At 40.9% G+C, this 10,406-nt stretch overlaps 1 protein-coding gene across 2 annotated transcripts in view; it reads left to right on the top strand.

Moving 5' to 3' along the window:
* Window positions 1–1,971: 1,971 nt before the first annotated feature.
* The window catches only part of RGS20 (regulator of G protein signaling 20), an 86,632-nt gene continuing 78,197 nt past the window's right edge, over window positions 1,972–10,406 (top strand). Inside the window, exon 1 of one of the 2 annotated variants that reach the window (XM_045455311.1) lies at window positions 1,972–2,341. In XM_045455311.1, coding sequence (XP_045311267.1) covers window positions 2,177–2,341 — 165 coding nt within the window. In that variant the 5' untranslated portion in view covers window positions 1,972–2,176. The remainder of the gene's footprint in view (window positions 2,342–10,406) is intronic. The other variant, XM_045455312.1, reaches the window with a different exon arrangement.

Raw genomic sequence — 10,406 nt, 5'->3', positions numbered from 1 at the left:
ACGTTTCACTTCTCTGGCTTCAGTAGACACGTAGGAGGAAATTGCTGGGTCTTAGGGTAATTATGTCGAACGTTTTGAGGAAGTGCCAAACTGTTTACCAAAGTGGTTGCAACATTTTATGTTTCCGCTGACAATGCATGAGAGTCCCATTTTCTCCACATACTCGCTAACATTTGTCCTTGTCTGTCTTTTTGATTAAAGCCAACCTAATACATGTAAAATCATTGTGATTTCGACTTGCTTTTCCCTACTGGCTAATGATGTTGAGCATCTTTTCATGGGCTTATTGGCCATTTGTATACCTTCTCTGGAGAGACGTCTATTTAGACACATCATCCACTTTTAGTTAACTTTTGGGGTTTTTTAAATTTTTTAATTTTTATTTTGGAGAGAGAGAGAGTGTGTGAGCAGGAGAGGAGCCGAGAGAGAGGAAGACAGAGAATCCGAAGCAGGCTCTGCACGACAGCAGCGAGCCTTGCGCTGGGCTCAAACTCACAAACCACAAGATCATGACCTGAGCCGAATTTGGACACTCAACCAACTGAGCCACCCAGGTGCCCCTTTGATTTTTAGTTGGAAGACCTCTTTATATTTTCTGGATAAAATTCTTTTATTATGTATATGTGATTTTCTATATTGTCTCCTAGTGGGTTATTTTTTTACTTTCTTGATGATGTTCTTAGAAAATCAAAGTTTTCCATTTTGATGAAGTCCAGTTTACCTGTCTTTTTCTTTTGTGCCTTGAGTTTTGATATCGTACTTACGCAAGCTTTGCCTAATCCAAGGCCACGAAGATTTACCCCTACATTTTCCTCTAAGAAAATGAGTTTTATAGCTTCAGCTCTTACATGTAGGTCTAGGATTCATTTTGAGTTAATGTTTTATGTGGTGTGAGGTAGAACTTCAACTTAAACTTCTGCCTGGATCTGTCCAGGGGTTCCACACCCTTTGTTAGAAAGACAATTCTTTCCTCCATTGAATTATTTTGGCACTTTGTCAAAGCCCAACTGACCGTAGACGTATGGGTTTACCTATAGACTCAATTCTATTCTGTTGATCTGTTGTAGCTTTACAGTAAGTTTTAAAATTGAGAAATGTGTGGGGTGCCTGGGTGGCTCAGTCAGTGGAGCGTCCGACTTCGGCTCAGGTCATGATCTCGTGGTCTGTGAGTTCGAGCCCCGCGTCGGGCTCCGTGCTGACAGCTCAGAGCCTGGAGCCTGCTTCCGATTCTGTGTCTCCCTCTCTCTCTGACCCTCCCCCGTTCATGCTGTCTCTCTCTGTCTCAAAAATAAATAAACGTTTAAAAAAATTTGAGAAATGTGAATCCTCCAACTCTGCTCTTCTTTTTATGAGATTGTTTTGGATATTCTAAGTCCCTTACAACTGCATGTGAAGTTTAGAATCAATTCATCAATTTCTGCAAAAAGAAAAAAAAAAGGAAGCCAAGATGTTTATAGGGATTGTGTTTGTTTCATATACCAATTCTGGGGCCCTGGGGTCATTTTACACACTTTACACACTTTACAAATGTGCAGTATCATGTTAGAAGCCAACTCTTGGCTTAATCATTAGATGACTAGTTACCTCATAAGAAAAATCACTTTCATTCTACATGACACCAATCGAGAAGTGTAATAATCCTTGGGCTTCAGTTTGGGTATGAGTTGAGCATACATTTCTAGCCACAAAACTGACTCTTGCTAAAATGACCTTTTAAGAAACCTACATAGATTAAGGCAGACCACCTGTCTCTCGACTGCATAGCCCAAGATTATCAGGCCCTAGTCTGTGTCTCACACAACTAATGCAGAATATGGCGAAACAATCTATTTTATCATTATATCCTAAGCGATAGATCGCTTAAATCATTTCTTTCAATTTTAGGATTAAATTTGAATTAGTAGTATATTTCTGCCAGTAGGGGGCAGTCATAACATACCTAGACATTCAAAATAGGAGGCTCTACCTGGAATAGAACACTAAAGAACCGTGGGTAAACTGCTGATCCACCAAACAGATAAGCCTTTTGCTTCAAATAGTGTAACTTTCCAGAGAGGTTCCCTGGCTGACTGACGGATGGCCCAGCATTGGCCAAACGAAGAGAAATAGAGTGGACCCTGGGCTAGTGTTGTTAAAATCAGGCTGCAGGACTCATTTGGAGCTTTACTGTAAAAACATGCCCAGTCCTTCCCAAGACAACCAAGAGTGCCTCCAGAAACATTTCTCCAGGCCATCTATGTGGAAGCAATTTCTGCCCCTGCCTAGGGCTGAGGGATATAATGCAAATATTCACCAGACCATGGAAAATGAAGGAAGTCCCGAGGCTGTGCGTGACGTCAAGGTAAGATGATCTCCACCATCCATGATGCTTTCTTGACAAGGAAAAGGTTTATCTGGAAAGATTATAAAGCCATAAGCAAGCTTTGGCTCAGTGAGCTATTACTCACTCTATCTTATTGACAATTTATCAAAATGTTTTCAAGCCGACCCCAAGAGAAAAACTAGAACCTCGGTAATTAATTAACTTCTCTGTCCAGTTTTCTCCAACCTATGCAGCTTCCCTTTACTAAGACAAATGCTTACCTATTTATTATTTGTTTGTTTCAGGAGGTAATGTTTTCAAAGGCAGGAAACTCAGCCATAGTTAATCTTTTGACTATTGATGTTTTGTGGCTATTGTGGCTTAGATGTTTTTCTCCGAAATAAAAATTATATCGTGTGTAGTAATGAAAGAAAAATTATCGACCACTTTCTACAGAAATTGCTTGAGAAAAAACTGATAAAATAATGCAGGAACGTAAGAACATTAAGAAGCTAAAGGATGTTTTTCCTAAATTCACAGTTTCTTAAGGTGAATTTTCGAAGCGTGGATGTCTATCAATAGATAACATCATTTCCCCGAACAGTGACAATTTCCCTGCTCAGTGTTGTGTGTATCCTTGCAGTTTAAGCCTGTAAATCCTCTTAACTATTAATAGAATCATCTCGTAAAAGATTATTCAGAGTGGAGGGGGATGAGTATGTGTTACTGTCCTCCCATGATCAGAGCTCAGAATTAAATGCTGCAATCGTACTACCGCAAACCTATCCAAATACTTTAACACCAAAAAATTTATCTATCCTTTTACAATGGCTCATATCCTGATCATAATCATGATTTCTTGTCAGTCGTGTTATTTTAACCAACTGGCACAAGACGAAGGAAAGTGCTGTGTGTTTTTGCTTGCTTGTTTGTTTTTATAAATGTTTATTTTCGAGACAGAGAGAAAACACAAGCGGGGGAGCGGCAAAGAGAGAGAGGGAGACACAGAATCCAAAGCAGGCTCCAGGCTCTGAGCTGTCAGCACAGAGCCCAATGCAGGGCTGGAACTCATGAACGGCGAGATCATGACCTGAGCCGAAGTTGGACGCTCAACCGACTGAGCCACCCAGGTGCCCCAAGTGTGGTGTTTTTTACTAAGTCATTAAAAAGATTTTTCCGTAGAAATGTACTGACCTTCATTTTTGAGCTTTCAGACAGATGTTGTGAAACTTCAAGCCCCTGTTATCACCCGAGCACTAGGTCTTTAGGAAACTAAAATGAAATGGATATACCGGCCAGAAGCCCTCCATTGATGGGCATCTAAGCCTAAATGCAAAAGAGATTTCTGAAAGGTAGACCTTGGAGGCTACTCTGGGGAACAGCAATGGACGTTTTGTGTGTGCACGTGATATACACATAGGTGCGCACACACATGTAATTGCAAAGTTCTCATTGTATGGAGGGGTACGCTTTAAGCAGAATCCTAGACAAATGAGTTGGAAAAGCATTTGTGAGTCAGCAGCCTCTTCCCACAGCATCCTGGAATCAAATGTACCACCAACACCAGGCAATCCTAGCTGCCATCCTGACCTCATAACAGGTTCCAGCCTGTGCAGCCCAGGTGTGAGCAGTCAGGAGTGATCCTGCCGGGATGCTACTGGTCTCTCCAATCAGTTCTGCCTCTTCAAAACATCTTTTTTGTCGCATCTGAACAGAGACAGTCACATAGGTGAACACCTCCCTCGTCCAGCATATACAAGGAGGGTAGAACTCACCTCCTTTTAATTCTACAAATATGACTGTATCCACATGATCTGCAAAACCTGGGCCAGGTTTTGAGAAAGATGTGTTCCTTCCTCTCAACAGACTTCCAATATAGTGGGAAAGACAAACGTATCAGCATATGATCATATTATCGGCGTGACTTATGTCCACGGTAGAGGATATCCACGTAATTACAATCTTTCAATCATTAAGGAAGTACGAAGTTAGGATGGTGTATGAGCAACTGAAAATGGCCTAATGAAAGAGTGAAAGAGATGAAATGTAAGGTAGGGATGTGAAATAATGTCTAGAAATGCAGAAAAGTAGGCAGGGAGAGATCGGGCTGAAACGTGTCTAGACGTCTAGAGGCCATTGATAAAAACATTAAAAAAATCTTAAACCTAAGCCTCACACCTTAAACAGCAATTAGTTCAAAGTGCATCACGGACTTGAAAAGTACAACCATAAGGAAAACTATAAAACTTCTTGGAAAAACAATTTTTTGTAAAGCTTTGTGACCTAAGGCTAAGCAGAGTTCTTAGACATCAGAAGTATAGTCCAGAGGGGTACCTGGGTGGCTCAGTCGGTTAAGTGTTCAACTTCGGCTCAGGTCATGATCTCGTGGTTCGTGAGTTTGAGCCCCGCCTTGGGCTCTGTGCTGACAGCTCGGAGCCTGGAGCCTGCTTCGGATTCTGTGTCTCCTCCTCTCTCTGCCCCTCCCCCGCTTATGCTCTGTTTCTCTCTGTCTCTCAAAAATAAATAAATGTTTAAAAAAAATTTTTTAAGTATAGTCCATAAAGGAAAAATTAATAAGTCGAACCTCAAAATATCAAAAATAGACTTTTGCTCTGCCAAAACGCCTATTAAGAGGATAAAAAGACAAGCTACAGACTTTGAGAAAATATATGCAAACCGTATACCTGACAAAGGCCTTGTATTTAGACTATGTAAAGAACTCTCCGAACTCTGGGATAAAATAACAAACAATCCAACTAGAATATTAGCATTTTATTAAAGAGCATATACAGATGGCAAATAAACCCACGAAAAGATAGTTAACATCATAGCCCCAAGGAAAACACAAACTAAAAACACAATAAAATATCATTTCCTACCTATCAGGATGACTAAAATGAAAAACTGAAAAAAAAACAAGTGCTGGCAAGGATGTAGAGAAACTAGATCACCCATATATTCCTGGTAAGAATGCACAGTGGTACAGCCAGTCTGGAAAACAATTTGGCAGTTTCTTTCAAACCCAAACATGCAACCGTCATATGGCCCACCTATTTCGCTATTGGCCATTTATCCCAGAGAAATGAAAACGCATGTTTACACAAAATCTTGTATGCTAACGCTCACAGCAGCTTCATTCAGAACAGCCAAAAACTAGAAACATCCCCAAAGTCCTTCAAAAGTTGAATGAAGGACTGTGGTACATCCATGCTATGGAATACTAAGGAAACCCCTGCAACAACAACAACCAAAAGAATCAACTGTTGATACACAAAAGGAATGAACTATTGATATATGTCCCTTAGATAATCTCAAAGGAATGATGCAGAGTGAAAAAAAATAATGATCCCAGAAAGCCGAGTAAAGTATGATTCCATTTATATAACATTCTTGAAATGAAATTATAGAGTTCGAGAATGGATTCACGGTTGCCAAAGATTGGGGGAACTTTGGGGTGGGACAGTTCTTTCTCCTGATTTCAGTGGTGGGGACAGAAACCTACAGATGTGATAAGATTCTCTGGAAGTACGTGCACACACACACGCGCGCTCATGCACACACACACAAGTGAGTGCTTATAAAACTGGCGAAATCTGAGTAAGTTCTATGAATGGTACCAATGTGGGTTTCCTGGCTTTGATGTTATACAACAGTCATGCAGTTTCCATTGGGGAAGCTAAGTGAAAAGTGCCTGGGACCACTTTGCACATTCTCTTTTGGAACTTACTATGAATCTATAATGATTTCAAAATAGAAAGTTAAAAGAAAACAAACCTCCAAAGGCCAGTAGACTGATGATACCCACAGAGCACTGCCTGCGTGTTTCGTCGTGGTTTTTCTGGTTGTTCTTTTCATTTCGAACCAATTTCACTGGGTCAGTAGCACTGATGTCATTAGACCTGTTTTAGAGATGAGAACCCAAGTTCAGAAACACTGGTTAGTTACGTTGTATGAAGTCAGCTGAGTGGTGATTTGAACCTAGGTTTTTTTGGTACTGATTTCTTTGCTAATTCAGTGGCTTCTGACAGTGATTTACAAAGCAGACCATAATTTCATGGGCCTGAAGCCAGATTTCTTAATAGGGTTTTCTTTGTGCATTCAGCCTAAAGTACTCCAACATGCACCACTAATTTACTACAGAATAAATTCATACCCCCGCATCTATAATCACGCACCTGTCTTCATCATCATATTTTTCTCCATCAGGATTTTTGCTTCCTTTCTTTCATTCAGGAAAAGGAGTGCTAGTGGAAGGTAGGGTGTCCCCTGGGCTAATCGCTTCCTAAGTGACAGACATGAGAAAGAGAGAAAGTAAAAGGCCACACTGGCAAGAAGTCAAATCCATCTATCGATACAGATTTATGTGTGTATATGTGTAGGCATCCCTCTTCAGTAATGAAAATGGTCGGAGCTTAGACAAGAAAGTTCCTTCCACAAAACTATTTTTTTTTTAACCTGGAGATCAAGAGTCGCATGCTTTACAGACTGAGCCAGCCTGGCACCCCTCCACAAAATTATTTTTCATATCATTCCAACATCAATGCGCCTCTAAGAGCACAGGCTTCTAAGTGCCCTCCTGTTCCAGACGTGTGATCCCCTGAGCAGCTGATCAAAGCACTTGTTTCGAGACGTTATACACTGAAAGGAGAAAAATAAATGTCAAGGCCCCAAAGGGTAGCTACAAAGACAATGGTGCTTTGTGTGATGAAAAGGATACAGAAAGGAAGAGAAAAAAATAATCTAAGTAAAAAGGAATTATGCTTCTAGTATCCAATACCTCAACATGAATGTACTCAGAAGACAAAATTATTTTGTCCTGCCTCCATTTGTGAAAGAGTAAGTTCGATAGGGATAAAATTAGTTCTTTTTTTTTTTTTTTTTTTTTTTTGACAGCCCTCTGAAAAGACTCCTGTAGTAATTAGTTTAACACTTAAGACGTTCACAAACCTCTTGAGAAAAAGGTTCATTTGGAAGCATGTTGTTGTGATTATATCTTCTATAGTTAGCATGCAAATGTTAATTGGCAATCCTCAGAACCTATTATAGGGGGTTTCTAGATGAGTATAGCAAAGTATTATTATTATTATTATTATTATTATTATTATTATTGAAGTGTAGTTGAAGTACAATGTTATATTAGTTTCAGGTGTACCGCATACGGATTTGACAATTTTATACATTATGCTATGCTCGCCACGAGCATGACTGTCTTTAACTCAGAGGCGGGATGGCTCACCAGACTCCACGTTCAGGGCTTTCCATGAGCCATCTGTGTGTTGCCTTCCTTTGATGAGGACCTTAAGGAAGCCCGTGGGTGTAGTCTTCGGAAAGGTGAAAAAGTTCCTCAATTACTAGCTCACAGAACCCAGGGCAATCGTGTCACATTAAGAGCCAAACAAAAATAAAGTCAAATAACATTTCAGCTTATCATAAAGCGTATGGTTATCATCCCAGAGTTTTGCTTATGTGGCTCATTTGGACTCTCTCTTACCTTGATGAAGATCTAAGAGACCACCAGCTCATGCCTTCCAAAGTAAGAAGTGAAACGATGATCAATTCCAAAGTGAACGGCAAAAAGTAACTGCTAAAATCCCTCGTATAATTTTCATAAAATTTAAGAAATGTTTTCACGAATAACAAATAAATGTTTCTCCTTGGCTGACAAAAACACCAGACACAAAATAGGAGATTTTTCAAAAATTTTTTTAACGTTTATTCATTTTTGAGAGACGGAGACAGAGCGTGAGCAGGGGAGGGGCAGAGAGAGAGGGAGCACAGAATCTGAAGCAGGCTCCAGGCTCTGAGCTGTCGGCACAGAGCCCGACGCGGGGCTCAAACCCACAAACCGCGAGATCATGACCTGAGCCGAAGTCGGACGCTTAACCGACTGAGCCGCCAAGGCATCCCACGAAATATTAGATCTTTAGTGCAAACAGCCCAACTCAGACAACTCAGTCTGTATCAGTCGGGTAGGCCAGTTCATGCTGCAGTAACAAATAAACCCCTCAAATCTCAGTGACTTAACAACAAAAGCATATTTTTCAGTCATGCCACAGTTTGAGGTAGGTCAGACTCTACCCAGTGACCCCAGACTCACACTGCTTCCATCTTGGTGGCTCTGCCATGTAGTGGATCCAAAGTCACTCTGCAGGCATACTTAGGAAAGGGAGAGTGGGAAAGGAAGCTTAACTCCCTCTGAGGGAGGTGAATGTCATTACTTCCATTCATGTTCACCCTGATCAGAGCTGGGCACGTGGCCAATGTGATCGCAAAGGAGGTTTACATTACATCACAGAGATGACCCAGGTACTGAGAGTCCTTACCATTCCCACCACACCTCCCACTTGGCCCCACTTGTAAGAGAAAACTCAGATGACTACAAGAGGAGTACGGCATTCCTTATACTTCAGAAAAGCATGTATATTTTTTAAAAATATGTACATATGCATACATACATGAAAGAATGTATAATATGTATCTGTGCTTTTCAATTGATTTCAAAAGCCAATCCTCTGAAGTTAAAAACCAGCCATTAATTACTTTTCATGAATTATCATAAAGGAGGCTTCTGAGAAAATGCGACTCTTCCCTCCAGTGGGAATATCTACAAACCAAGTGCTTGCTTACTAACACCCAACGTTTTATTTTCCACACTGGAACTAAAGATTTTTCTAAAATTTTTTCTAATATTTATTTATTTTTAGAGAGAGAGAGACAGAGCGTGAGCAGGGGAGGGGCAGAGAGAGAGAGGGAGACACAGAGTCTGACGCGGGGCTCAAAACCACCGACTGTGAGATAGATCATGACCTGAGCTGAAGTCAGATGCCTAACTGACTGAGCCACCCAGGTGCCCCAAAACTAAAGATTCTTCTATTCTGAAAATAACAATGTACCAGAAAAATCCACATGAGTTCTATTCTTCAAAGTTTCAGATAAAAATTTTAAGTACAAGTTTTGGTCATGTTTGCCATTTACTTAGACATTGAAATAATTGTCTTTGAGGGTTTTACATTAAAAATTAGGTTTTTGGGGGTGCCTAGGTGGCTCAGTCGGTTGAGTGTCCGACTTCAGCTCAGGTCATAATCTCACAGTTCGTGGGTTCGATCCCCGCGTCGGGCTCTGTGCTGATGGCTCAGAGCCTGGAGCCTGCTTCACATTCTGTGTCTCCCTCTCTCTCTGCCCCTCCCCCACTTGTGGTCTGTTTCTCTGTCTCTCAAAAATAAATAAATGTAAAAAACTTTTTTTTTTAATTAGGTTTTTGCCATTGGATTCTATTTTCAGAGGCCAACATCTCCACTGGTGCTGCAAAGTGATTTGTTTTGGCAAAAGATCAATAGTATTTTAAGGTATTTCTTTGCTCTTCGGAAGTTTTTCTGAATGAGAATGGGTTAAAGGATATCTGGCATTAGGTAGTTTTCTCATGTAGCCCAAGTTTGCTTTTGTTCTTGAGAATGGAAACCTAGAGTTCCTGAAAACACAAATGAACGAGCGGTGATTCTAAAACTGATGCCTCTGGGTGGCTTCCTGGGCGTTATGATTCACACAACACTCAGCGCCGGGGACGACGTGCAGTAGTTAAGTCCCTGTTCCTTGGAGGTGTCCCGGAATTCCCCAATGCTTCTTTTCTTTCTAAGTTTTTGTTTAAATCCCAGTTAGTTAACATACAGTGTAATATTAGCGTCAGGTGCGCAATATAGCGATTCGCCACTTCCGGACCACACCTGGTGCTCATCCCAAGTGCCCTCCTTAATCCCCATCACCTGTTTCCCCCAGCAACCCCCCCCCCCCCCACCACCACCTCCCCTCTGGGAACCAGTTTGTTCTCTATAGTTAAGAGTCTGTTTCTTGGTTTGCCTCTCTCTCTCTCTTTGCTTATTTGTTTTTCTTAAATTCCAGATATGAATGAAATCATACGGTATCTTTATTTCTCTTATTTCACCTGGCAGGAAACGTCTTAACTTCCAGGGTACTGTGGCACCACCACAGAGTCCTAACCGAGCACTAACAGTGCTCCTCTTCTTGGAAATCTTATAGATCTTATAAATCTCTGAAGCACTAAATAACTGAAGACAAACTGATTTACAGCAGGAGAGCTTTGGAGATA

Source organism: Leopardus geoffroyi, chromosome C3, assembly GCF_018350155.1.
Source record: "Leopardus geoffroyi isolate Oge1 chromosome C3, O.geoffroyi_Oge1_pat1.0, whole genome shotgun sequence".
Taxonomy (NCBI): domain Eukaryota; kingdom Metazoa; phylum Chordata; class Mammalia; order Carnivora; family Felidae; genus Leopardus; species Leopardus geoffroyi.
This window is presented reverse-complemented; position numbering and strand designations above follow the sequence as displayed.